At 34.0% G+C, this 27,430-nt stretch overlaps 1 protein-coding gene across 2 annotated transcripts; it reads left to right on the top strand.

Moving 5' to 3' along the window:
• The first annotated feature begins 6,745 nt into the window (after positions 1-6,745).
• On the top strand, positions 6,746-23,088 carry LOC123550891 (uncharacterized). Of its 2 annotated transcripts, XM_053540255.1 has the most exons (10): positions 6,746-7,650; positions 12,293-12,866; positions 14,016-14,221; positions 15,005-15,118; positions 15,575-15,727; positions 16,170-16,391; positions 16,505-16,617; positions 20,493-20,635; positions 20,934-21,037; positions 21,576-23,088. In XM_053540255.1, exons 2-10 carry the CDS (start codon positions 12,301-12,303, stop codon positions 22,358-22,360), a joined length of 2,406 nt encoding a protein of 801 aa, XP_053396230.1. In that variant the 5' UTR covers positions 6,746-7,650; positions 12,293-12,300; the 3' UTR covers positions 22,361-23,088. The 2 variants fall into 2 exon arrangements, with proteins under 2 accessions (XP_053396230.1, XP_053396231.1); XM_053540256.1 differs by lacking the exon at positions 15,575-15,727 and having other exon boundaries at positions 6,747-7,650; positions 21,576-23,083.
• The last annotated feature ends 4,342 nt before the right edge of the window (positions 23,089-27,430 follow it).

Raw genomic sequence — 27,430 nt, 5'->3', positions numbered from 1 at the left:
TTACCGCTTTTTCAAACATAATAATGGGAAACCACACACACTTACCTTCACACAGTTACACAAAAGTATCTCCTGTTCAAGCACTTATTGATTCGAGGGAGATCTGCTGGCCCCCTTTTCACTCTACCTTCAGGTTTGCCAATTCCACGTAAAATGTTTGACAAACAATTAACATTTACTCTGAAGTTTTGCGGTCTCGATAGTAAACGATACAAGTCCCACAGTTTTAGGATAGGTAAAGCGACTGATTGTGCACAGAAAGGGTTCTCAGATGCCAAAATCAGGTTGCTAGGAAGATGGAATAGAAATGCCTTTCAAAAGTACATAAGAAATGCAGATTTTTAAAGGACCAAATTTATCAGGTTTAGTTAGTTTAAACAATATTTTATTTATTTTTTTAAGCAACATACACATAACATGTACAACAAATTTTTACACGTCAAATACATGGATTGGAAAACAAGCTGATAGCTTATGTCAGGTTTATACTATAGATTTTTGTGGCCATCTTGAGTGAATTACCGCAAAATTTATACCCCTCGATAATCTATTTAAATTTTACAATTAACACACTTTTATCAGCCACATGCTTGGGCTTATGGCTGATACATTCTTTATAACACAAATATGTATACACATATGCACACGAAATTAATACTGCTGGCTTGAGAGCCATAGGATTATCCGGTATTGCAACAACCAGATTTGCCAGTAACCATGTATATTTTGTATATATCATATCTATATTGTGAGATTGTATTAGAATCATCTTCTTTGTTTCATACTTCTGATGACAATTTAAATCTAAAGGAATTAGAGGTAAACCTTTATTGCTTGGGCTAGCAAAGGTGTAATTGTTCCTCTGTTTGCCAGTTTGAATCATTTCTTTGCTACTTGCTTGGGCTTGTAGTAATCATGTTATTATTACTGAACAAAATGTTATACTTGAAATTTTCTAGATTCAGAATACATGCATGTAGTTATATTTTGTTGTCAGGCATTGTTATTTACTTGATACATTTGCTAGCGACAAGTTGTCAACATACTTTTATTAGTAACTGTATAGATAATGCTAACATTTTTATTAGCATTTTAATGTAAATATTATGTGCTTTTAAATTTCAATTTATTCCATATGTACTCTAGTAATTTCAGTGCTTGATATTGGTACAATTTTGCTACAAACATTGATATTATGGTAACTAAATTGGCAGAATACAGACTGTTTTGATTATGTAACGTTGTTATATCAGATAAATACCAAGTTTCATGAGGAATAAGACCTATTGTCTTGAACATAACAGCTCTTGCTTGGGCTATAGCTGTATTTATAGGTACTTTTACAGACCTCCTGGTGATTAGGTCTTAAATGAAACCATTTGAATATCATGGTACGTTTTTGTTCATACTTTTGATCATCAACATTTCATATAATTTCATGCATTTGTCTGTATATACATGACTTTTAATAAAAACAGTAACAGTTACCTACCATTTACTTGCTTGGGCTAGTAATTGGATAAACCCAGAAGACAAAGTTCATATTGCTTAAAAGTAACTGCAAATACTTGCTCTATGGCAGCTATTATTTAGACGTTAGGTTTGAGATTAACGTATATCCTATATTTCATTGGGCAGGTCGAGTTCAAATAATCAAGTTTATGTGCAATAAGTTATCTGTTTAATGTGCTCAATTTGCTAGTCACTTTGTTTGAGATACATCCTGTTTTATAGGTATAATTTTATGTTTTTACTTTTGCATAATATTATACATGTATATATAATTTACCTTGTTTTTTAAGGCATACTAAGTCACATTATAATTATATCGTAACTAAATGTGAAAGATACTATGTACTAAGGTATTTGATATCGCTTCATTTTATGTAAACCGCTTCTTATGCGATTAGCATACAAAAAACTTGATTAGTTCATATATATTTTTTACACAAATTTGTTTCAAAGGGTGCCTCTCTCACTTCCTCCTTCTTCGAAAATTCCCTAAAAATGTGGGGGAAGATAGACTTTCATTTTTGGCCATTTCTAAAGAAACCTCCACATTTTATTTACTTTATTTACTTTTATAATTTTATTTTACTTGGTAAAAAACTTCACAAACCTGTTTCTGTCATACAATAAACATGTTATATGTTTTTTTCTATGTAAAAATAAACAAGGTTATTTTATGATCATTAAACCACAATTTATGTTTGTTGATTTCTCCCATAACTGGTCATAAATACAAGCTATGCATACGTAGGTAGCATCAGCGAAATTTATGACGGGCAGTGGGAGGAACGGCTTCACGGAATTTATACCTTGCTGGAACCGGTTTGATCCTGTTCTCTTCAGCGTGGGTTGCAAAAACACAAAGACAATTTCGATTTTACCCACCACCTACCCCATCTTCACACTAGTTCAAATTCAGTTAGAGAGGTATCCCAAGTTTCCATTCGGCCAGTGCCATTTCTGGCCATTTTGCCATTTCTAAAGAAACCTCCACATTTTATTTACTTTATTTACTTTTATAATTTTATTTTACTTGGTAAAAAATTTCACAAACCTGTTTCTGTCATACAATAAATGTGTTATATGTTTTTTCTATGTAAAAATAAACAAGGTCATTTTATGACCATTAAACCACAATTTATGTTTGTTGATTTCTCCCATAACTGGTCATAAATTCCGTAAGAATTAACGGAAATATACGAGGATATTCCAGTCTTTCCGATAGCGAAAACAAAAATATACTCATCTGCAAAATGCTTCAAAAGGACAATTTTCTTCTATACCTAGAAAACTGTTTATATGAAACAATAGCTAAATGAATATAGATATAAATCGTTTGCAATGGTCTTCTAGGGCAAATAAGAACCTATTTATTCTATGTCAAACAGAAGAAATTTCAGCAAATATCCATATTCTACTATGTAGCGTCTAGTAGATAGACAGACATAAGTATTTACAAAAATACCATCTTTTTTAAATTCATTTTTAAATTAAAATATTCATAAAAAATACAATACACTAAATATTATCACATCATTTGCAAAGTTAAAATACCTTTTTATGGTGGCTGATTTCTTCCATTTAGTGTGTTCGTGTCAGCGAGGCAAAATATCGAAGTATGTCACAAACTGTCATACGGGCCTCAATGTATCTGTAGTTTAAATGCAGGCATTTCATGATCTTTTTGTAAATTTTTGAATTATTGAGGTAAATGTCAGATTTTACCCATAAATACCTCTCACGTTATTCTGTATTTTATAACTAAATATTCCATGTAAATTATATTAAACTCGGTTCAGTAATAAAGAAGTTGATATATCTATTAAACATCAGTAATTTATGTGTTTATCCCCTCAACCACTATAACGGGTCTTAAATAGTCCAATTCATATGCGCACCAAAGTAATCGGATTTCACGGCTATGTCGTGATTCCCGTGAAAATCGAAATAGCACGAGTTCACGGCTATGTCGTGAGTCCCGTGAAAATCGAAATAGCACGAGTTCACGGCTATGTCGTGAGTCCCGTGAAAACCCAATATTTGGCGGGACATAAGCCTACAAATAGACTGGACTAGATATGCCTAGTGCACAACATTTTTGATAGACAGACGAAATTATGTCACTTTGATACTCTTGGTAGAAAATTTTGCTCGATCGAGGTAATCGACTTTTTTTATTAAGTTTTGTTCATTCTACAGAGTTTTGTAAAACGTTTACTTTTCGACAAGATATTAGCTAGTTTCGGAATGTCAGGCTAATTTATCAAATTTTTCAGACTTTTGTAAATTATTTCGAAAAAGGGATCTAAAATGTTTCGTTAGTTTAAAATTTACAGTTTATATAAAAAAATTGTATAACATGATAATTAGAAAGTTATCTTTGTCATTAATCGTATATGTCAATCTTACTTTGTTAATTATGGAACACCGGTATTGCATTGCATTGCATTGCATTGTAATGTATAAATGTATGTGTTGGCAAGTATAGTACCGTGTATTTGATATGAAATTGTAATTTGAAATTATCGTGTGCCAGTCTATATGATATCGATAAAATGTCCGTTTTGTTGTATGGTAGTTGATATTACATTCAAACCAGCTATTGTGTTACGTTTTATTTGCATTGCATTTTATTAATTTGTGGTTGTAAATAATAGCCTGCTGCAATTTATCATTTCCTTATGTATAATTTTTCATCATAATCTTTTTATATCTTTTCAAACTTTAACTTTAGACTAGTTAATAATTAATTTGAGAAATAATGAAAGTAATAAGTGACGTATTGTAATCACGTGACTTATGAACTTAGTATAAGTAGCACGTATTATTTATGGGAACCTACGGAGGTATGGTGTACCCAAAGGAGCAGTTTTATGCCTTATATGTATTTGCTATGGTGCTTACCATATGTTATATGTTTTAGCTTCTTCTACCAGACGACTATTTACCTGGTGATGTCACGGCCTGGAAGTATTTTACCCGAGGTTTGCTGAATTTTACTCGCCAGGATGTGATTTCCCAGCCAGAGATCTTTCGTCCCATGATTGTGCCTTAATCGCCAAGACGCTGATTTTTGTAGTCAACTGAGACAGCTCAGGGATACAAACACCTACAAACACTTGACATGGGAAGCTAAAAAGGAGTCAGCGTTTTCATGATTTAGCGAGACATTATTTTACCAAAGGTAAATTCTTAGTGCTACTAAAAATTTTAAGAGAAAGTAATCATCTGTTTAATCGTCACATGAAAAAATTAAGAAATAATATATCTCATCGGTGATTTGTCGCTGAATAAATCACTGCTTGGAGTTCAGATGCGAAGGAATTATATCACGAGGGCGTAGCCCGAGTGATATAATGCTACGCATCTGAACGACAAACAGTGATTTATTCAAGAGCAAATCACTAAATGAGATATATTATTTCGATTCTAACACGTTATCAAGGACTTTAAAGTACACCTTGTCGGCATGCATTAAATATTTGCCCGTTTTCAATCGGATTCATTTCCAGCGCGTCGTTACGCCGCTTGACGCTATGACGTAATAGTTGTGACGTCAGAACAGTGAATTGTTGTTTAATAAATCACTGTCTCCGGCCTTCTTTGTTTAATAGGAAAATGAATCGGATCGTGTTAGAATTAACTGTAATTGATAGAAATGAAAATCTTTTAGAAATTGGATTTTGAGCTCAGTTTTTTTCTCTTCTATTTAGTTTCATATTTCATTCATTGTAAATAATCATTTTAATGTAAATCAACTGGTAAATATTGTAATGAGTGTTAAGTTGTTATGATAGTTTCCGTGTCCGGTTCGTCCATCCTGTCACAAAGTAACGAAAACACGAAATGTCGAAGACACGAAAACATGAAAGGTTGAAAACTGCTTATTTGTCGTGTGTTCGCTTTTCGACAGTCGAGGAGAATACACGAAGTAACGAAACATTGAAATGGAAAAAGTGGAAACTCCACAGGTCGCTCAACACAACAAAAATGAAAATGTTGCAGGCTCGGTTTGATAGACGGTAGTGGAAATACATGCTATCGTCCGCGCCCTCTAGCCCCGGGTTGAACCGAAGGCGAAATTTCAGAGTCGAACACACGAACTTTTGTATTAATCACTTTTCGTGTCGGCGGGTATTCAAATTTCGTGTTGTCACCCTTCTTCAGTTGTGTCTTTCGTGTATTCCTCTCGAAAGTCGAAAGGCGAACACACGAGAAATAAGCAGTTCTCGACATTTCGTTACTTCGACCCGCCAACACGAACCCACGACAAATGTGCAATTTCGACCTTTCGTGTCTTCGCCTTCCGGTAGGCATGCGCATAACAATTACACAAATGCTGCAGAAATGAATATGCTATTTATAAAATATGTTTTACCATTTAAGAAATTATATTTGTCCTAAAACGCAAGATAATGAATTCCATAAAAGATGTCATTTTGTAGATATTTTATCACTAGTATTAAATGTGTACATTTATTAAGCTTCTGTCAGTCTTACAGGGCATATCATTACGCCGACCTGAACTTTGAATGCTATCTAGATGATGTATTTTACCATTTATACAAAAAATCTTCTCAATGATAGAAAATGTTTCATATGCAATAAAACATGTCACTCTTCAAGTATTTCAGTTCTGGTATTGAATTCATGTATACATTACGCCCCATTTTGCGCCATTATTTTAGTGTATTAAGGCAGACCCTACACGGAACATTTGTCATGTGTTCGTGTCGGTGGATCGAAGTAACGGAAGGTCGAAACAGCTCAATATTCGTGTGTTCGCCTTTCGCCTTCCGAGGCGAATACACGAAGAATTAGTAACGAAAAATTGAAGGCGAAATAATGAAGTTTTAATACCCGCCGCTACGAAAAGTGATTAATACAAAAGTTCGTATGTTTGCCTCTGAAATTTCATTATTTTGTCTTCAGTGTTTCGTTACTTCGTGTATTCGCCTCGAAAGTCGAAAGGCGAACACACAACAAATAAGCATTATTTCGACCTTTTGTGCTTTCGTTACTTCGACATTTCGCCTCGCTAATACGAACACACAAAATAGCAGAAATCAGCCACCATACTTTTTAAACTTATTCAATAAATTTGAATAAAGAAAAGAACTCCTTCTTTGTGATATATAAAATATTTTCACTCCTGCGAAAAATCGATATGTGGATTGTACAGGAAATTATATCTTATTATGAAGTGGTTGATAGACGCATACTGAACACAAATGAAAAGAATTATCATTAAACAGTTGTTAACATACCTGTGATATTTACACGTTGAAATAAAACGCATTCAATAGAACGTATTATATTTTAACTGATATAGCCATTTTCTGAATACGGCACACTTGCATAGGTTATAACGGAATCATATCGTTTCTATTGTATGGAGTAAATTTTACTGAATTACAATAATGTTGTAAATAAGCTAATATTATACAGCACATTTTTTTCAACGGACAAATTAAACAAAATCGTTATGATTGAAGACATCGGCCAACAAGAGGGGTCACAATAATCATTGAAAGCCAATCTAAAGATTGCGAGTTTCCTATAGATAGGACAAATGACTATGCTCAATGACAACCAGTCTTAAGGTTTTGAGTATTTGATTGACAAGGAATGTGCCTAAACTTCCTGACCACAAGTCTAAAGGTTGCGAGTGTTCAATTTACCAGGGCGTTTACTATAATCCCTGACAACTAATCTGTAGGCTGTGAGTGTTCAATTGACGGCGGAGGTGACTTTACTCACTGACGATCAGTCCAAAGGCTTTGAGAATTCGATTGACGGGGGAGGTGACTATACTCCCTCACAACCAGTCTTTCTTACAACCAGTATTAATGTTGTGAGTGTTCGCTTGACAGTGGAGGTGATTGTATTCCCTAAAGTTGTGAGGATGGTGAAAGTTTTATCTGACTGCCAGCTTAAAGGTTGTGAGAGTTCGATTGACGATGGAGTGGAATGGAATGTTCAATCTGACTTGAATTGATAAACATTTACCGCTTTGAAAGTGTCATTTTATACTTCTTTCATTAATTTAAAAAATCAGCAGAAGTGTCAAAGGCAGCTGTAGAAGACAATGCTAGTTCCCTCAAAGACAGCAAAGACATCAGAGCACATCAGCTTATGAAGGTAACTTTGTGCATATTTTCTGACTGCTGTACGTATTCTAAGCTATGGTTTTATTTCAGCAATAACTTTAATATTTCTAAATGTTACTAAGTTAGGCGCTGATATACTTCAATATTATAAGTTTTAATATATGATATTCTGTCGACTTTAACACTATTTTGCAATAGATAAACTTTTCTCTAGCTGACTAAGATCATTATTTATGACATAAAGAAGAAATGATCGATAGTGAGTGTCCCGATTTTAATATAATATATAAAGAACGCATACAAATATCAATGGTTTTATCTCCGTGCTACTTTAACGTTTCACTTATGTTAAAGTGACAATAATCCAAAAGGTCCTTTATTTAAAGAGTAGATGGGATTAAAACTGCTTTATTTGCTAAAAAGGTGTCTAAATAATACTTTCCTTCAGATAAAAATTTCATCCATGTCAATTCTAAAATATTTTCTTCCTTTTCTCCACTGTAAAAAACGGCGCGGGATGTGGCGGTTTGAAGATAGTTGTGGGGTGGAGGTACGACATTGTAGGTTATTGGCATGCGTTTTTAATTTGCGTACATTATTTCTTTAATACTTGTTATTAAGTTATGTTCTAAAAGCACGAAGTGCTCAATGTGAGCTATTGTGACTGGTCATTGTCCGGTGTCCGTCGTCGTGCTTCGTGCGTCGTCCGTCAACATTTGCCTTGTTTACACTCTAGATGCCACTGTGGTGACCGAATCGTTATGAAACTTGGTCAGAATGTTTGTATTGATGATCTCCAGGTTAAGGTCGAAACTTAAATTGGTAATGTGAAGTCAAAAACTAGTTCAGTAGGCTAGATCAATGGAAAATCTGATAAGCACTCTTGAGTACGCAGTTTGAAACCCATGAAAATTTGTCAAGGAGTTTGTCTTGATGATATCTAGGTCAAGTTTAAATCTGGCATATGTGGAATTAAAAACTAGTTCACCCAGTCAAGTCAGTGGAAAAGCTTGTTAACACTCTAGAGGCCGCATTTATGATCCGAACTTCATGAGACTTATTCAAAATGTTTATCTTGATGATTCCTAGGATTAATTTGAAACTGGGCTATGTAGGGTCAAAAACTAGGTCACCCGCTCAAATCAAAGGAAAAGCTTGTAAATGCCAAATTTCTAATAATGTCTTCAGGAAACAGAATGTTTATCTGGATAATCTGTACGCCATGTTGTTATCTGGGTCATGTGGGATAAAAACTAGTTCACCCGGTCAGATCAAAGGAAAAGCCTGCTTACGTTCTAAAATACTGTAGGCCCGATTACTCAGATAAGCGATCCAGGGTCATTATCACCCTCTTGTTAACACGCACACACACACACACACGCGCGCGCGCAAACATGCACGCACGAACTCATGCACGCTTTACGATATTATACTTTTGAAAACTAATCCAAGGGTTATTAAAACAGGAGTGCTTTGGAAAGATACGCTAACTGGTCCATGAAACGCTTTTGAACGCCACCATTTTTGGCAATTTATAACAGCAGTTCCACATACTGCAGACATTACACAACAATTTGGTATATAACATTCCTTGTTAACAGAGGGGTCCAGCCTCACCTTTAGATCTGCTCAGATTGTCATTCCATTAGTATACTGGGAAACGAACGCCGAAATGTATATGACTCAATTTAATAAACTTTGTTACTGGATGTGGAAGGAAAATGGAAATTAGTCCAGAGGATAAAAATATTTTTATTTTCACAAACTGAAGTTCGACTTACTGCTTTTCAAAAATTTATAGAAGAAAAGAATATAAGAAAATCAATCTAATGAAATTTAAAAAGACATTTGAATATTAAAACAAGACGGTAAGATCTGCATACAAATTTTGTACAAAACAGCCAAATACTCTGTTTTAATTTCGAGATAAAAGGCTTACAACAAATACAATTTGAATTCTGCCTAACATTATAAAAACCATACGTAGACAATACGTTTGTAACAGTCGATATCCAGTCTTTTTCTTTCCTTGACAACAGTCATAATATGCCATATTATAAACTTCTCTTAGAATAATATTATCGCTTTGTAATAATTTGTATCAATATTTTATGATTCTTACATACCGTGTCATAAACAGAGGATAACGAGCAAGTTCCCCATAAACAGTTGTGTTAAGGTACTTAGTTTAACATTTAATATCCTTTTACAAAATTTCAAGTGAGCCCTTTCTATTTCTTTCGATTTACTGCTAACCAAAACTTCAGACGAATAACTCAATAAAGAGCCAATAAAGGAATCAAATAACTGACACACTACTTTAGGCTTTAACTATTTTTATACGCCCAAAGGGACGTACTTTGTTTTACCGCGAAATGATCAATCTTACTTTGCAATAACAGGATTTCTGTTGAAATATCACTGAAAACTTTAAGTAAAAATAAATATATAACATTTTGTCATGTAAGTTTGTAGACAATACACTTTCAAATGATACGTAATTATAGAGCTAACTAGGCATTAATATTTGATATATTTTAATAGCATTGTTATATAGAATTTGCTTATTTGTGGATCGGATACCTTAAAGCACGGAAATCTGACGTCACGTCGACATTTTATTTGGCGCCAAACAGGTGCCGATAGAGAGTGCTCTTACATTCGATCTACTTTTCAGCAGGGGTGGGGATGGGGTGTCACTTTCCATATCTGTTGTATATGTTGCTTAATCCAGGAATGAAATATATATCTCTCTGGCGTATACCATGTAATTGATACTATTATCACCTCCTCACTGCATTGCTGTACTCATTAATATATCGTCATTGTAGAAGTTCTTTGAAAGCGATATAATAAACAAGCTGCTTCAGTTTGTATTATGTTAAAATACTCATTCACAGTCCTACTACATTTGACACCATAGATACGCCATAAAATAGTGGTTCGCTATTTCGTCTGCTTGTGTACCTAAAAGACATAATAATATTATGGAATTATCTCAACAGTTCGAATCGGTATATGCCGCGTGTACATAATTCCGCGTACAACTTCTTCGAATTATTATATCGATATGTTTAAACGTGGTTCTGCAAAATATTACTTTAATTAAAATTCTTAAGTTTTGCATTTATTTCTTGATAACGACACTCTCATACACCCGGAATTTAAATAGCTGCCCTGCATTACATCATTTATAGTATATACTACATCCGGTTTCAGTAGTATTTTTTTCTTTTCCCTTTTCTTTTTTTTTATGCCCCATATGGGTAACCCCGTTTATTCCATTACATATATGAAACAATAACATACACAGTCATACTATAATCCAGTATACAAAACCAATGCAATAAAATGCAAACAATACAATGAATAATTATAAGTTTCAGTATTTCAATCATGTTTATCAGATATGTCTTGATTCAATTATAATAATTCCATATGTATGTAGGAGGATTTGTTAAAAAATTTAATGGAAGATGTGATGCTGATTGGTGAAAAGGGAAGGGGATAAATAAGAGAAGAAAAAAGAGTGATCATTTCCATTTAAAATGAAAATCTATATTCGATTTATGCTACGAAAGAATGCAATTTTGGAGTGGCAAAGTTTCAGTTAAAAAAGACCATTTGGATTCATGTTTATCTAATCTGTCTTTCATTAAAGCTGTTTCATTTTCCAGGGATATACGCAAATATAGATAGTCAAGAAACTGTTTAAAAATTGGAATTATCTTCCTGTATTTCATTCTAAAATGAAAAACTTACAGTAGTTTCAGTAGTATTCTTAATTGTAGTTTCACTTTCGACTTCCGTTTCACGTTTCAATACAAACTCCTATACGGTGATCTCCCTTGCCGCTTCGCTCATCAATGTGCGAAGTGGCAAGGGAGATCACTGTGTAGGAGTTTGATTTCAATACAGAGAAAGGTAAGGTGTGTTTTATTTTCTAGTTATGCACCTATCAAAAATATTATTAAATAACGTACATATTATTCAATAACTAAGTTGATTTGCACCTTAATTGATCATGAAATTGATTTAAAGTTATCAACTGTTACCGTTATAATTTCTAGACTATGATTTTATTCTGCCACTAGCTATTGATAAATAGAATGAAAATACGTAAAGAGGATCGTACTTTTCTTATGGACTGGACCTTTTTTATTTATAACAAATTATGAAATACTAGTTACTTTGAAATTGGCTATGTTAAGAAATGAAAGAAAATAGGCTACTATAAACACTTCGCGGCTTAATAACTGATCTTTAAGCAAATAGCTTATTCTTTTGGCATTCTTAAGACATTTATAGTTACGTAAAAAATAAATAAATAAGGCACTCGCAGTTTTGCCAATATGCAACTTCGATACGACTTGACTGCTTAAAGATGACAGAGATGTTAAAGAGCGATTAACTTTCATAGGCATGTATCGTTGCAAATACCTATTCATTTCACATAAACAATATGAAAATGAACTGTAAAAGGAATATGCGTTCCTATTCACGCTTTACAAAATGTCTTAGTTTTGTGTATATATGGACATGGTATTACATTTGACGCAGGATGTGCAGCTTGTATTAAGAATTATAAAACACATAGCTGTAACGTATTATCTCTTTACAAACAGAAATGCTCTGTTTCTCTTGTATTCACAACAACCGTTCTTTTTTCCCAGCAATAAAGATGGAAACATTTGGAGATGATTTTGACGTTGATATTGAAGCCGACTTCATTGGGAGAGAGGCCGACTTGAAGAAACTATATATAGCTTGGGGCGAACACAGAGCATTTGGAATATTCGGACTAAGATCAGTAGGCAAGTCAAGATTAATGAAAGAGTTCTTAACTCGCTATAAATCAAGGGAAGACGTTATTGTAAATGTGGATGTGAAACCACTCTCGAATATCAGTTCATTATATTCCCACATATGCATAAAACTTGGTATTGAAACAGAGGCAACAGCACATGAGTCTGACAGATGGATACATCACATTGTTAAAGACCTTGTAAAAAGGTCAGATGAAAGTTTCATCCTTGTATTTGACAATACCGAAGATTACATTGAGTTTAAAGGTACAGCTACCCGAGACTCCTTTCTGTCACTTTGTGCACATGTCATCAAAAGGTGTTCAAATGTCAAGATCATTCTTACATCAACAACAAGAGTTCAGTTTGCACAACTGGGAAACGCTTACTTTAGCTGCAAGGTTTTGCCTTTAAAACGATCAGAAACCAGGCGATTGTTAAGGTCAGTGATATTTTACCTTGCTTAAAACAGATTTTGATAATTTATTCCTGAGTTAATCTATTATTCTTTATATAATTTGTCTGTTTGGTTTTTGATCTTTATTCAACACCTAAATGTTTCCTTCTTAACATTGTTTGCCGATGATTTTGTGATTTTGTTCAATGAAGTATGTAAGATGCGGTTAAAAAGGATGGAGGCTGGTAAGTAAAACGTGGGAGATATAAACATTGTGGGGCATAAGAAGGGATGGGAATGAAGGAAAATAACACCGTCAATATGCAAAACGATATATTTAACATATTAAACGAGAAAAAAAATCAAACAACAGCAACAAAAAGAAACGACTGAAAATAGAGGCATCGCCTTGAAACGGCCAGCAACCTATATAAAGAACACTTGGGGTTTAAACGCATTTACGGAATATCGACCTCATACTTGAAATATCTTCAATAGTGTGAATAAAATAATTCACTACTGAGATAAGCTCTAATATTAGTGATAAAATACCAGATTGTATACAGTACAACATATAAATAAATGAATCCGAGGTATCAGTACACCCGATACACTCAATAACTTGTCAAAGTTCACAGCACTAAGAGCATAAATTTTAAGGGTACGACTACACTCAAGTCAACTTCCTTCACCCGTTTTTGTTAAAGGATATAAGAGAAAATCATCACCGAGTCATACACTTGAGTAGTAATCGCAGCATCAAATAGGAAAGCCACTAATTGTAGAAGTGTCAATCACAATTTTTGCATTGTATCCTGTTTTAATAAATGTTCCAAAGCATCGGCTTAAGGGCGGACCTGCAATCTACATGAACATTGAATAGACGTATCAAACAAGATAACAGTATAATTCGTTTTGATGGTTAACGATAATTTATTGCAGCATTATTGATGTTCTTAATTAACACACATTCAACATACTTCGTAATTCTATCAAAGCAATTAATCCATCTATTCATAATTTTTTTTAGAAATAATCGTCGATGTTTGAATCAAATAAACTAAAAAGGTATTTTATTGTGAAACTGTATTTAGTCTATCAGGGAAAAGAACTCTTTATGACTTGTTTTTCGTTCTACTACATGCATGCATATGTATACAAATGTAAATTTGACATACGTTTGTTAAAATGTAGGTCAGTGACTTTGGGAACAGATCTTGGAGACTATGAAGATTCTATTGTAACGCTAAGTGAGGGCTTGCCGCTGTTAACACTGATGATAGGTTCTGAACTGACGGAAAATGACGGAATGCTTACACCTGAGGATACTGTGGAATGCCTACTAACAAGCCGGCTCAAAACTCTGAGTAGAGAATTTTATCCAAAGGAGGATAGAGTCGGTAAGGCTATTGTTTTACATAATTTTGACACTATTTTTGATAATCACATAACATAAGATAGTAGAGCAGCTCGTGTTTAAGCTTTTCTTTAGTATTTGTAGAACTTACGCAATTTATAACATTTACATATATTCATAATTCTAACACGAGCAGAAAGTAACCTATATACATGTAGCAAAATATATCTCGGGTTATTCTGCAATAAACCACTCGCGTGCAATGACGTCATCTGATCCAGGTGCGTAGCACGGTCGTAAAAAGTAGCTACCATTTTTTCTTACACTTTTGATACTAGTATGTCGTGTTTGAATCGAAATAATAAGTTCCAAAATGTGATTTATCGTAGAATAACCCGAGTTTTTCGTTCTTATGCGAAACAATATATCACTCAGGCCTCAGGCCTATGGCCTCCGTGATATATTTTACGCATAAGAATTCAAAACTCTGGTTATTCTACGATAAACCACGTTTGGGAACTTATTATATTATATTATAAGTAACGAACCAATTTACATTTTAAATACCGATGCGTCAGGTTTGCAATTATTTTAGTTTAGTGAAAGGATTCAAAACCAAACCAGTACAGCGCTCACAACTCAACAGAGGTTGATAAATAATTCTATAGTGTTATATTTGCTTATTTACTTCGTGTTGATCATGCAAAATAAACATACATCTTCAGAAAACACGTTAAAATATGGAATTATAAATAGATGTAATACTTTATTTGAATAAGGCATTTAAAGCAGTTGTAAATACACATATATCATGAATGTTTTACAGCTGATGTGTACAAGGACTTCATAGATCGACTGGCTGAAGTGTACAGAGAAAAACTCACCGTACTGGAGTATATTCCAGGAACATTTAATGTAGACCAAGTTAAACAACTTCTTGGTATATATGTTTATCATTATTGTACCTAAATCAAATGCTGTATATTAGGATTTAAACCTTTTACCCTTATTTAAAAGCTAATACGTTGGTCATTAAGCAGTAATTTTAAAATTGGTTACAGGGATATCCAAGTGAATTTTCATACAAAGTGTCCATAATTTATTTATACCGAATTTCTGAGTCAATGTTAGGAAACAAAAAAGGTTGTTTTCATCGAAAACATCTGGCCAAAATTATCGCTGTATGACTGTATATGTAGTCGCGAAAACATGTGGCAGATTATCTAATCAATAATCATACCACCAAACTCTATTAAGCTTACATTATCTGTGGTAAAATGTTGAACAAAAACAGCGCAACAATGTTTAGGAGTTATTGGTAGCGTTTTATGTCTTTATCAAATTTCATAAAATTCTTCGAAAAATTAATAATAATATCTTTAGTAATTCTATTAAGATGCTGAAACAGAGGCAATAGTAAAACATGACACACTAAAACCAATTCTTGGGCGGCATTTTCTGAATTACGATCCCAAAACACAACGATTCAATATACAAGGGATATTAAGAGAATGTCTCCAATCGTACTACACCATCAAAAATCTACCAGGTAATCTCTAACGTTTTGCGCAAACATTTGCTATTTTTAGGATTGTAACATATTTAACGTTATACTTGTTCTAAAGTTACAGAAAAACTTTTAGTAGAAACTGATCGGAAACAAAAGCTTGAATCAAGCTTATCGGGGTAAATCCCAATTCTCTCACAATGGTCACCAACATAACATGCATCAATGTGGTACTTTCGGGTTAAATTGTGAAACATTGGTTGAAAGCAGAGAGAAAAATATAGCACACAGTAGTCCTTATATCACAACTCTTGAGCTTTACTGCATCTAGACCTCTATTCAGTAGAAATTATACTTTTGCTTCGGTGACAAACTGTTGTTGATATAAACGGTTAAAAAGTAGTTATACTACAATGCATCATAATCTAACAAGATAAAAATTATGAACCTGTTTCTAAAAAAGGACAATTTGTGATCATTTCAGAAGTCAGAGTTAGATACTGCAAGATCTTCACGGCCGTAATGATGAACATATCTAAACGCCTCGGCACTACACAGTACACAGAGGCAATGGCGGAATTCACAGTGGAACACCCAAACTTGCAGAAACTATTGACAGATGTGAAACATACCAGACAAGACACCTATCACTTCTTCATAAAGATTGCAACTGATTGCACGGTATTAATTGATCAGTTTATGGCAGGTAAATAAGACAAACAATTTCTTTAATTAATACGTTAGATCCAATATCTCAAATGCCTAGTGGTTATCTGAAAATAAGTACCGTCTGTCGAACAAAATCTTTACTTTCTTTAGGTGATGGTGAAGACTTTTATCAAGGTTGTATGAGGATTGCAAACATGTACGGTAAAGACAGAGATAGAGCAAACGTTCATATTGCTGTAGGCAGTCTTTACACGAATATAAAGGTAAAACATAATAAACACGAAATGAACTCGTGCTTTTGTTTGTTTTGACACTTTAGATGTTATATCGTGTATAACTGCATACTGTCTGCTGAAATATACTAATCAAAATGTACATGAATGAAAAAATTTTTTCTTAGTTTAAACTTACTAACATAGTTTTCGGCTACATATTCAGCATGTACTGCCTGTTAAAATACTAAATGAATTGAGTATGAATGAAAAAACTAACTTGCTTTTCTTAGTTAAAACTTACTAACATAATTTACAATTACCTATTCAGCATGTTTTGCCTACTAAAATATACTAAACGAAAATGTGTATGAATGAAAAACGCTAACTAGATTTCCTTAGTTTAAACTTACTAACATAATGTTTAATTACTTATTCATCAATTAATAACACATAATATCATTAGTATGACTGCTTGGAAGGGAATATCTGTAAGTACCGAATTATGTATAAATGTTAACTGATTGATATACCACTAATATATGTATGCATTTCCTTCCAGGGTCAAGGCACTGAGAAACAAGTATATTCATTTGCAGATCCCCACCTGTTTATGCTTTAAATATTTTGCAGTCGCTAGATGTCTGCAATTGCTAGATATGGTAAACTTATGTTCTGGTAAGGACGTTACAAAGTTCTAGTCCTTTACATTCTGTGGTCCTATCATAATACAATCGATTTAGACAAAATCAAATTGTCTAGTAAATGTACTGATATATGAAAGAAAAAAAAATTAATGTCTGAACAGGTTATGCATTTTTATTGCTAGTCCCTGTAATATTTTTAAAACGATGACATTTTTTTTTATTCTTAAGTATACGTGTAGATGTCATATTGGAATAATGCTGTCTAATTTTAAATAAACCGCCTTGTAGGGGTAAGAGTGAGGTTGGGTGCGCACCATAAAGCGGTTTAAGCTCCCCAGTGGTTTTTTAGCCACTGACCGTTCCAAGGCGGTGTCCCACTGTGTTCCTTTGTTTGTCCGTTTTGTCCTCTTGTGTAGGCTTTGTGTGTGTGCGCGTGTATGTGTGTGTGTTCCTTTGTTTGTTCGTTTTGTCCTCGTTTGTTGGCTTTGTGTGTGTGCACGTGTATGTGTGTGTGTGTGTTTGTGGTGTGCACGTCTGCGTGCTGTAGGTTTCGTTTTGGGGATGCTGCGATTTTGGTACGTGGCATTCCCTGTTTGATATTTGTCTTTGTTTTTGTAGACTGCAGATTTATATTTACATATAAACAGTTTCATATTTTTAGATTTACCCTGAATTGTATAAATTCGTCTCCGAACCGTTCCCCTGACTGCACTGAAAAGTTATATTCGCGGCTCAGCGTCTGGTGTTGCAAGCAAAATCCAAATTCTAAATAGTGCAAAAGCTACATTGACACTTAATTTATGAAATAAATCTAAGATGATAATTTCAAAGAGTATAACGCAGTCAAGTAAAACAATGATAGCAGACTCGGTATGACGGAATGTGTTCCTTAGAGATAATAAATGTGGAACACCTGAAACGCCCGCTATGGACATCATCATCCCAAGATGTAGTATTAACACATTATTACAGGAATACGTCAGTCTTTACTCCAAAAAAGCAACTTTATATTCAAGACAATGTGAGAGAAACCTTTGTCCATAGTTAAATTGTTTGTAACGAATCGCCCATCTACTACCAAAAGACATTGTCGTTGGTAATTTTTACTGACTTTATGATTTCTTCATTTGTGTTGAAATTGTTTCCATGATTGAGTGGTTATAGGAGTTCACTTACTTTGGAATACTTACCCTTCACCTCTGATGGATCAAGCCCTGCAGCCCAGTCATCATATGGAACCCCCAGCTTGCTGGTTATAACCTAGCGCCACCGGCGCCTGAAATAATGCGCAGAGGGACTTCTCTCCTCACAATTAAAACACTCAAAGAACTTGAGAATAAATTTGCCATCTAAAAATTAGTATGTTAAATCAATTATATCGAGCAGAAAGTTTGTCAAGAAGCATAATACTAGAAGAAAATACATTCTCCTCAGTTATACCTCACGAGCTATTATCTATTAGTTATGTGCTTCTATGTTGTAATTTTAGCTCGCTAGCTATTATCTCTAACCTCCTTACGCTCCTTAAAACCTATTTTGTAACACAGAACAAATTGTCATCATCTAGATAATAAATTCAATAGAACTTAGTATTTGCAAATCATAGTGTAAAATGCATAATAGTACATGTAACAATATTCTCTCGAAGATCACCTGCTTGTAAAATATTATGTATAGATTAGTTTCACTTTAAAATAGTAATAATGTTTGTCATTTCTAAAACACGGTTATTCTTTTTGTAACTTCATTGATATTGCTTATACTCATAATACTTAGAAACAACTTATTTTTGTGATAGTTAGTACCTTGTGTCATGACATATTTTCAGTGCTCGGCGTCGTTAAGTGTATTAATGCATATTTAATAGGCAAAATGCTTGTATAGGCCTATGTATGTAATATGTTTATACCTTTCAGTCAGAGGAACGAGATTTCTTAAGACATTATTTGTTATCATTTGTTATACATTTTGGCAAACCAGAACTTTTAATAAAGTTTTACACATTTTTGAATGAAAATTCAACTGTGTGGTTTCTGTCATTATTAAAATGTTTATATCTTTTTACTTTCACACACACAAAATGTATGGAACGCTAAACCTTGGGAGCTTTCATCCATCTACTATGGACTTCATCAGCCAACTGATTTTCTTTACATTGACTGAGGATTAAGATTAACGCCACCCGAGGGTGTGAGCGATGTTAGTGCTGTGTCCCATATGACGGCCCCCGTCCCTGACTGAAATAAAACATGTAAACAAAGCCCTTAATGTGTGCAATTACCCAAGATGGGCAATTAACAAAGTCAAAAAACATCTGTTGAAGAAGAAAGACCAAAGTAGAAGGAGAACATCGGATAGTACAGTTCCAAAGGGAAGCGTCATCCTCCCATACATGAAAGGAAAGGGTGAACATTTGAAGGAGAAGTTTCAATAAACACAAGATAAATGTGTGTTTCAAACCACAGTGCACTCTTAGACAAATCCTTGTAAAAGCAAAGGATTAAACAAGCAAACAAGAAATCAGTGGTCCTATTTACCATATAAAATGTGAAGGACACGAAAAGTTTCAATGTAACAAGGACTACATAGGTGAAACGGAACAGACACTGAGAGCAAGATTCATGGAACATAGACGACCTAGTTCTAGTAGTAGCGAGGTTTCACGCCACATACACCAAGACAGCCCAGGTCATGCTGTCTCATTGGAATCATTGCGTATTCTTGACTGGGAACCCTCTTGGTTTGAAAGGGGGGTCAAGGAGGCGGTGTACATTAGAGCATACAAGCCGGCGCTAAACAGGGACGGGGGCCGTTTTCAGTTACCGCACATATGGGACACAGCATTAACATCGCTCACACCCTCGGGTGGTGTTAATCTTAATCCTCAGTCAATGTAAAGAAAATCAGTTGGCTGATGAAGTCCATAGTAGATGGATGAAAGCTCCCAAGGTTTAGCTTTCAATACATTTTTTTGTGTGTGAAAGTAAAAAGATATAAACATTTTAATAAAGTTTTACACATTTGTTTTTCTAACTATACGAAGTGTGTTCAGAATACGCAAACTGACTCTTCAACTTTGTTATCATTACATGCAATATAACAAAAATAATACCATTATAACCACTAAATCTGTGCCTATTTTACTGCTATGCCATAACACAGTAAAAAATTACAGGTCATATAATAAACATAGCTGATTAGGTTTAAAGTAGGACAGACGTCTACGTATTTTTTGAACAACCCTCATATTTGAAGATATCCCGCTTCTGTATTACTAAGGGACATTTGGTACGAGGGGCAGATAATTACGACTCAGCCATAGCTGTTTTGGAGAAATATGGCAAGTCTCAGCAGCTAGCGACAGCATATCAACGAAAGGGCTGGAATTTACACTCCCAAGGCAAAAACTTAGAGGCAGTAAAGTATGTATGAAAGGCTGAAATTATACACAGTAGTCAAAAGCATACAGACAGTAAAGTATTATAAAAGACTGGAATTTATATCTACAAGGCAAATCATAAAGACAGTAAAGTATGCATAAAAAGAATTCTTTCAAAAACAACCAATAACTACTAGTATAGCAATGTATCTACATTTTGTAGTAGACACTATATCTCGGTAACGTCGATACATTTCGTGACATATTTAACTTATTTGATATTGATATCAGGTTAGAACCCCTTAGTAGTACAGAGTGTAAACACAGCATTTTATTTTCAGGTTTTTGAAGAAAGCTTTTGGTTTGTCAGTTTCCTCTGGGAAAGAATACCAGTCAATACTTCTGCAATCTCTGAACTATCTAGGTGTTACCAACACCGTCTTAGGTATTATCATTTCAGTATTATAAGTTGCTTACATGTATTTTGACTGCCAGCATGCCATCGTGTGATAATAAATGTGTTATCTGACTCCCATATTTCCTGTACCATCAGACTAGCTTACCTGGCGAAGAAGGTGATTCTGCCTAGATGCCCGACTACATCTAAATCAGTTTTCACCCGGCCGCCTTTTGTTTTGTTTTGTTGGGTTTAACGTCGCACCGACACAATTATAGGTCATATGGCGACTTTCCAGCTTTGATGGTGGATGAAGACCCCAGGTGTCCCTCCGTGCATTATTTCATCACAAGCGGGCACCTGGATAGAACCATCGACCTTCCGTAAGGAAGTTGGATAGCTTCCTCACAGGAAGAATTCAACGCCCCGAGTGAGGCTCGAACCCACAAGTGATTGGAAGTCAGCGACCTTAACCACTCGGACATGGAGACCCCACCCGGCTGTCTTTAGGTCCTTAAAACGTTATCACATGGCCTTAACTGTTGGTGTGATGTAAAGCCTAATTTAAATGTCTTACACATTACAGGACGTTTCGACGAAGCGAAAAAGTATCATTTTGAAAGTCTAAAACGACGAAAGGAAATCCAAGGAGAAGATCACCCCTTTGTTGGAGCCTGTTTAAACAATATAGGCATTATGTATTACCAGAAAGGAGACTCACATAAAGCCCTCAAATTTTACGAAGAAGGCCTCGAGATAAAGAGGAAGTCTGCAACACCTATGATATCACTTGTAAATTCCTTGAGTAACACAGCTAATATGTACAGTGAAACAGGAAACTCTAAGAAAGCCCACATACTTCTAGATGAGGCAATGGAACTACTGAACAAGGAAAAAGTTCCATCTAGACATGCTACGTCTTTGATATATGATACAAAAGGCAAAGTGTTTAGGCGTGAAGGTGCCTTCAAGTTTGCTGAGGATATGTTCCAAAAGGCTACAGATGTAAGGAAAGAAATATCCGAAGTAAATATACCTTACTTGGAAAGTTTGGTACACTTAGCTAATATAAATAAACGTCAAGGAAATTATATTTCTTGTATAAAGGTTTCCAACAAGGCTCTTACGATAAAGGAAAATGCTGAAATTGCAATGCCACAACACCCATTTATCAAAGAGTGTTTAGAATGCTTAGCGGAAGTCTACAGGAAAACAGATGATAAAGACAATTACAAGAAAACACTTGAACAACTTGAATCAGAACTTATTCGTCTCGAAAAAGTTCACCTTGATCACGGGAATGAAAGAGACCTACTAAAAGTCAGAACTCGAATGCATAACATTAAAGCTGAACTCGAAATGGCTCCGTAACTTTAATGATTTAGGAACATAAGAACAGAATTTCAAAAAGTTATGTCTTTTTACAGACAAAACATTATAGCTATTGTTAAGGATAATCAAGTGTTTTCTGACCGCTTAATAATGATTCACATTTAAGTTAGTTCGAATACGATCTTTAACGGTTCAAAATTAAAATCTGGGCCAAAAAAGTGTACTTTTAGTGCAAACGTAAGACTCTAGTGCGAAGCAGTAATCATGACTACATGGACTTAGAAAGAAACTGAAGGCAAACGGCCATATATAGAAGATACAGGAATCAGTTGACAATTGCAATCAGAATTCCTCTTCATGTTTACAAAGATAACAAGAAAGCAAAATTGTGGCAATTGTACTTGAAATTGACACACAGTTTTGTAAGAAAAAGAGTTTGCCAACCATTTTGATGTAAATATTCTTAAGACACAATCTAGCCTGTCAATAAAATCAATATATACTGCATAGAAATATCTGCATTTTCTCTTGATTATAAATCTGGAAAAAATGATAATAGATACCAGTTTTCACTGCATATTGTTAATGTTTGCTGAGTGAAGCAATCCCTATTAATAAATATATATTATTTTAGACAACCTCACCACCATTCAAAATCCTCCGCGTTATAAATAGTCCCAATCCTTGAATAACACGTCCCGTTCGTGCCACAGGCACATGCTTCTTTCGATGTGTGGTTTTCTTCATTGACATCTAGAAGCCTCCCCAAAAAGTAAATGAGCCTATTGTAGACCCGACCAACGTCTCCTATACTTTTCTCAATTACACTAGTGTAATACCTAATTTATGAAATGACTTTATTTCACTCAAGACTTATTATTGATTTACTGTACATGAGTGAACATTTTTCATTTGATAAGTGATTTCTTGCAGTTCAAAGTGAATTTAACTCTGAAACAGAAGGGGGCAGAATTAGACATCTTTAAAAATACTGAGTTATATGCGGTAAAAGTTCTTTATTTTGCCTTTACTCTTAAGATTACATATTGTGAAAGAAATTAAGGTAGGTTTTACTTCTGCCCCAATATTCATATTTTGAACGAAGTGAGCAAAATTTAAAACAGTCCTTCAGGACTCGACCTTCATTTTTCAATGTTGGAGTTAGAATTCTGTCTCATTAAATCCTTTCACTTGAGGCACCCTAGAAGAAAATGATATTCACCGTTCATTTTTTGTTTTATAATTGTTTACCAACAGTTTGACATTTCTCTTATCAAAATTAATGGGATAATGAATTCTCTGTTAACGTTTTAGACAGAGGCCATCACTTTGAAATTTGTCTCTACTTGAACTTGAGGAAATATCATGAATTATACAAAATTTATAAAAAACGGCAAAGTAAAAGTTGTTTAAATTTTGCATACAAGTCTCTCACTGGAAACGGTATATTGCTGTAGCATTATTTTGAACATTGGAAATATTCACCATTAGGTGTGTCATACCTTAAATAAACATATAACTGATTGAAAATAAAAATATTTTATTTCTTCAGAATTATATATTAGGTGAATTAATGCCAATTGTTTTGTTTCTTAAACGTCTTTTACCAACTTATTTTACCCACAATTACCAGTATAGACTTGCCATGTGACTTCAGCAAGACGTTGCAAACATTGAGAACACCATTATTGAATAACAGCTCAAAAATAAAATACTGAATACTGCTTGTACCCACCATTATTCCATTTTCTGAAGTTGTTTGACTATTTAATGTTTGTATACATAGTGATAAATTACAAAACTGCAATGTTTTTGCTAACTACCATATAGCTTCAGTTATATTCCCTTACAGGTTGTTGCGGGTGATCTTTCTTGATTTTCTGGAATCCTTAATGCTGACAGATGTTTCTGACTTTCAAGTTAATTACCCAGAAATGGATTAATGTTCTACCAGGCTAGAATTGTAAATGCACAAGTTTATAATGTAAATGAGCCTCTTTGAAATGTCGCATAGAGAGACGCATTTTAGCCATACTACATAGAGAAATAACAGTCGATATGACAGGAGCGTTGAACTTCATTTTCATTTCCAATTCCTTTCTGTAGTACCATAGAGCTTCTTTCGAATGACCTTTCAAGTCATACATTTCACCAATGTTATTATAGCAAGCACCTACACCAGGATCGGTTTCACCTTGAAACTTACGGCGCAATTCTAGGGATTGAAAGTGGTACTTTCCAGCTTTTTCGAATTCACCCTCAGAAATATTTGACATGAATTAAAATACAGATCTTTAAAGAAATACAGGTTTAAATATTGTATTTTTCGAATTTCCGGCGGTAAAACTGGTTGTCAATGTTAACATTTAAATGAATTAACACCATATAAACTTCATATACTGTCGAATATTAAAAAAATTACACACTATTCCAACGCTTTATTTTCTGTAAAGCATTTCTGTTACAAACTGAACTAAACATCCAACTGAAATGGGGTATAAAAATCAAGTGCGTTAGAATATGTTTCTATTATAATTGTAGCTTAATCAAAGATAAATTTGTCAGCAAAGAGAGTGGACAAACAGTATATCATAACCGTTTTTCTTAAGATCTAATCAATTTGTTGATTAAGAAATAGATATAAGGATTCAACAATTGATACGAAATCGATGACAAATCTACAATTAATTAAATATTGATAACAAACCTAAAACTGTTAAGGATGCACCCATACTGCTTAATGATTGGACGGCAATATGTTGAAACTTTTCACCCGATATTAAAGATATAGCCAAAGACTTCTCGAAATATCTGAAATTATAATACATGTACATATATTTTATCAGAAACAAAACATGAATTAGTATTTATAAAGTATGAACGTTTTGAAGATGTTCTAGTGATGGCTGGTTTTGTTGATTCAGCTCAAGATCATATGCAGTAGAGTAGATCGAATCGACAAAAACAAAGAGTACGCTGAAGAACAAGATAGTTAAGAATTAATGTGATGGATCGTTTATGCTAGTGTCGTTGGGACACATCGAAACACATGTAATTAACATCATTCTTGCATAAAAACTACTTTTTTTACTTGATCCGCCCATGTATTAACGGGAGAAAAATCGTGTGCAAACAAGGCAATTCACGTGCTGTTAATACATTATATGTATTTCTGCGCAGATTGATATCTGGTATGTGCGTCTTGATTCTTCCATAATATTCTCTTCTTTTAGCATAAAAGATGCAATCTAATCCATAGTATGTTTTGCTGTATCAGTTACCAAAACCAAACGCACTACCCACAAAAATGTACGTACCCGCTCCACCCTTGTTTACACACCCTTTAGAGTCGGAGTCGATTCATTTTTTCTTGATAACCGTGAATGTATAAGAACCGCGTGTAACTTGGGCAATTGTTTGTTTTTGGGAATCATTTTAATGATTTTTGTAAGTATCAATCGGATTGTTTTTATCTAATTTCGCGAAGACTATTAGGATAAAACATTTGAAAGCTTGTCACTACGTTCGTACTCATCCGTACTCTAAATGTGTTCGTACTCAAAATAATTCGAATGTAAAGTTATTACTTTTGAAATTGTGTTCCTGTTTAACAAATCTTTAAGTGATTATGTAAAAATATGGATAATTTTATGTTTGTAATAATGACAGATTAAAAAAAAATGGTTAAAAACCTTCATTACATGCTTTTGGAAGTGTTGTTGATTTCTGGGCCCTGGTTATGGATATTTAAAACATGTTTACCGTTTCCAAGAACAACAAAATGGTAAATAAAAATGTACCGGAATCGTAAAGTCATCACATATGAAAACAATGCATTTAGTCGTCGTGTAATGTTTTTATGTAAGAATAGCGACAAATCACGTTTGTTTTGTGTATTAACGTCTGCACAAAAAACGTGTATTATCCCTACAATGAGGTTCAATTAAAAAATAAATAATTCTCTTTCGTGACTTAACCTGTTAAAGTAAAAGAAGACGTAAAACGTTTTATCCGCAATCTTTGCTGAACTTTAAACAAATGGCCTGCTATAAACTGCGAGAAGATGAGTGCATTTAGGTACACAGAACAATCAAAGTAAATGGCTTCGTAGAAACATGCAAATTATATTGAGTGGGTAAGATATATCTACAACACCAACAGCCTATATAACTACTAGTATAAGCCTTGATGATCGCCATAGGCGATAATGCTCATTATTATTATTATTATTATACCAGATCACGTTCAAAGGCGCTTTACATATAGCAAACGCAGCCACACAGGGCGCAAAATTCATCCTCTATTAGTACAGACTCATGTGCCAAATAATGCCACTATAAGCAAGCTTTTCCTTTCTGGAGAAAAAAAATCTACGACATATAAAAAAGGCATAAAATGATCGTTTTTTTTATTAACATACATTCAAGATAAAATGAATACATGCATGAAACTAACATATTCTATAGCTTGTGTATATTGAGGTTTTTGTTGTTCCAAACAGCAGGAACGGTCATTTAATGTACAGGACAATCTTTTACACTTTAAATTATCAAAAACATAACGTTGGAAGCATATGATATTACGTGACAATGAGATCCATTTTTATTCACATCTATCATTTATTTCAATGAAAAAGCGACATCATAAATCTACGTTGTTCAGAAAAGCTATAACGTGACGCATAAAATAATTCAGTCATTATAATGACGTGATTAATTATGGATCAAATACCACTGCTGCTGCTGCTGCTTCTATTACTACTGCTGCTGCTACTACTACTGCTGCTGCTGCTACTACTACTAATACCACTACAATTATCAGTAACAAAAGCAACAAATAAAAATAATCTTAATATGAAAAAATTCGGTGCACATTTCCGTTAAAACACGGAAATTTGACGTTGACATTTTAATAGGCGCCAAGAAAGAATGCTTCTACATTTGATCTACTATTCCACGGGGGACCTATTACTTTCAATATTATATTATAACACTGTTAAAACACTGTAGACGTCATGTCTGTTTAGTATGTTGCTTTAATTATGAAATGTATATCTCTCTGACGTACACAATATATATATTCTCTCGAGTTTTTGTAGCAATTGTAGTA

This window comes from Mercenaria mercenaria, chromosome 4, assembly GCF_021730395.1.
Source record: "Mercenaria mercenaria strain notata chromosome 4, MADL_Memer_1, whole genome shotgun sequence".
In the NCBI taxonomy this organism is placed as follows: domain Eukaryota; kingdom Metazoa; phylum Mollusca; class Bivalvia; order Venerida; family Veneridae; genus Mercenaria; species Mercenaria mercenaria.
This window is presented reverse-complemented; position numbering and strand designations above follow the sequence as displayed.